At 53.6% G+C, this 2,500-nt stretch overlaps 1 protein-coding gene across 1 annotated transcript in view; it reads right to left on the reverse strand.

Annotated features, from left to right (window-relative positions):
• Positions 1-2,500, reverse strand: part of LOC136684320 (cadherin-15-like) — a 33,779-nt gene that overhangs the window by 27,240 nt on the left and 4,039 nt on the right. The window contains exon 2 of the mRNA XM_066659136.1: positions 180-243. Within this exon, the coding sequence (XP_066515233.1) occupies positions 180-243 (64 nt within the window). The remainder of the gene's footprint in view (positions 1-179; positions 244-2,500) is intronic.

Raw genomic sequence — 2,500 nt, forward strand, 5'->3', positions numbered from 1 at the left:
TACCCTGCTCACAGTTCATCAGTCTGATGGTGACAGAGCTGTCAGGACGTATCTTTGTGTAAAAGCTGGGATTCTTTAAGTCGTCGCTGACCTCTGACCCCCAGCTGCTGCCACGTGTCAATCTGCTCCCAACGATCTCGTTAACGGGTAAACGGCCTTCACCTCAACGAGGCACTGACCTCATTAACGGCCACATCAAAGCCCTGTTTAGACCTCTCCCACCACAGAGCCTCCGACTCCTCACTAACACACACAGACAAGAGGGGGGGGGGGGTGAGAGAGAGGGGGAGAGAGAAACAGAGAGGGGGGCATTGTTGGGGACAAAAGTGGGGGAAGCAGGGACAGGGAGGGAGAGAGCTAGGTTGGAGGGAGCAGAGGAGAGGGGGGAGAGAGAGAAGAGAAGAGGGGGAGAGAGAGAGGACAGAAAGAGGAGGAGAGGGGGGGAGAGAGAGGAGGAGAGGGGGAAAGATAGGAGGAGAGGGGAGACAGACAGGAGAGAGGAAAAGGAGAGAGGTGAGAGAGGGGAGACAGAGAGGAGAGAGAAGGGAGACAGAGAGGAGAAAGAGAGAGGAGAGAGAGGGGAGACAGACAGGGGAGAGAGGAAAGAGAGGTGAGAGGGGAGAGAGGAAAGAGAGGTGAGAGGGGAGAGAGAGGGGAGACAGAGAGGAGAGAGAAGGGAGACAGAGTAGAGAGAGAGAGAGAGGAGAGAGAGGGGAGAGAGAGGAGAGAGAGGGGAGAGAGAGAGGGGAGACAGAGAGGAGAGAGAAAGGAGAGAGAGAGAGAGGAGAGAGAGGGGAGAGAGAGGAGAGATAGGGGAGAGAGAGGGAGACAGAGAGGAGAGAGAAGGGAGACAGAGTAGAGAGAGAGAGAGAGAGAGAGAGAGGGGAGAGAGAGGAGAGAGAGGGGAGAGAGAGAGGGGAGACAGACAGGGGAGAGAGGAAAGAGAGGTGAGAGGGGAGAGAGAGGGGAGACAGAGAGGAGAGAGAAGGGAGACAGAGTAGAGAGAGAGAGAGAGGAGAGAGAGGGGAGAGAGAGGAGAGAGAGGGGAGAGAGAGAGGGGAGACAGAGAGGAGAGAGAAAGGAGAGAGAGAGAGAGGAGAGAGAGGGGAGAGAGAGGAGAGATAGGGGAGAGAGGGGAGACAGAGAGGAGAGAGAAGGGAGACAGAGTAGAGAGAGAGAGAGAGAGAGAGAGGGGAGAGAGAGGGAGAGAGAGGGGAGAGAGAGAGGGGAGACAGAAAGGAGAGAGAGGGGAGACAGAGAGGAGAGAGAAAGGAGAGAGAGAGGAGAGAGAGGGGAGAGAGAGGAGAGATAGGGGAGAGAGGGGAGACAGAGAGGAGAGAGAAAGGAGAGAGAGAGGAGAGAGAGGGGAGAGAGAGGAGAGATAGGGGAGAGAGGGGAGACAGAGAGGAGAGAGAGAGAAAGGCAATAGTGGGGTGGGGGGGGGCAAGATGAGAGAATGAGACAGAGTTTGACTTTTAAACTGGACTTTATTTACAGCATCAGATAAAAACAAAAAACTACATCGCGTTACAACACACCAGTTTACATTTATCCTCTCCTTCATCAAAATCACAGTCCTGAGAGAGAGAGAGAGAGAGAGAGAGAGAGAGTACAACACAAAGTGTTACATCAACACAACTCCTGCCAAAAAACAGAAGCAGCATTCCCAGCTCTCACATCCGTTTAACGGAACTAGAGGAGAAAAGTATTCTCATTAATAGTTTAATAGCTATAACAAAACACAAAGTAACCATAATAAAAAAAATAATAATAATGGCGGCACGCAGCAGGTAGTGTCTCTGTCACAGCTCCAGGGACCTGGAGGTTGTGGGTTTGAGTTCCGCTCCGGGTGACTGTCTGTGAGGAGTGTGGTGTGTTCTCCCTGTGTCTGCGTGGGTTTCCTCCGGGTGACTGTCTGTGAGGAGTGTGGTGTGTTCTCCCTGTGTCTGCGTGGGGTTTCCCTCCGGGTGACTGTCTGTGAGGAGTGTGGTGTGTTCTCCCTGTGTCTGCGTGGGTTTCCTCCGGGTGACTGTCTGTGAGGAGTGTGGTGTGTTCTCTCTGTGTCTGCGTGGGTTTCCTCTGAGTGACTGTCTGGGAGGAGTGTGGTGTGTTTTCTCTGTGTCTGCGTGGGTTTCCTCCGGGTGACTGTCTGTGAGGATTGTGGTGTGTTCTCTGTGTCTGCGTGGGTTTCCTCCGGGTGACTGTCTGTGAGGATTGTGGTGTGTTCTCTCTGTGTCTGCGTGGGTTTCCTCCGGGTGACTGTCTGTGAGGAGTGTGGTGTGTTCTCCCTGTGTCTGCGTGGGTTTCCTCCGGGTGACTGTCTGTGAGGATTTTGGTGTGTTCTCTGTGTCTGCATGGGTTTCCTCTGGGTGCTCCAGTTTCCTCCCACGCTCCAAAAAAACACGTTGGTAGGTGGATTTGAGACTCAAAAGTGTCCGTAGGTGTGAGTGAGTGAGTGTGTGTGTGTTGCCCTGTGAAGGACTGGTGCCCCCTCCAGGGT

The sequence above is a fragment of the Hoplias malabaricus genome, unplaced genomic scaffold (genome assembly GCF_029633855.1).
Source record: "Hoplias malabaricus isolate fHopMal1 unplaced genomic scaffold, fHopMal1.hap1 scaffold_120, whole genome shotgun sequence".
Classification (NCBI taxonomy): Eukaryota; Metazoa; Chordata; class Actinopteri; order Characiformes; family Erythrinidae; genus Hoplias; species Hoplias malabaricus.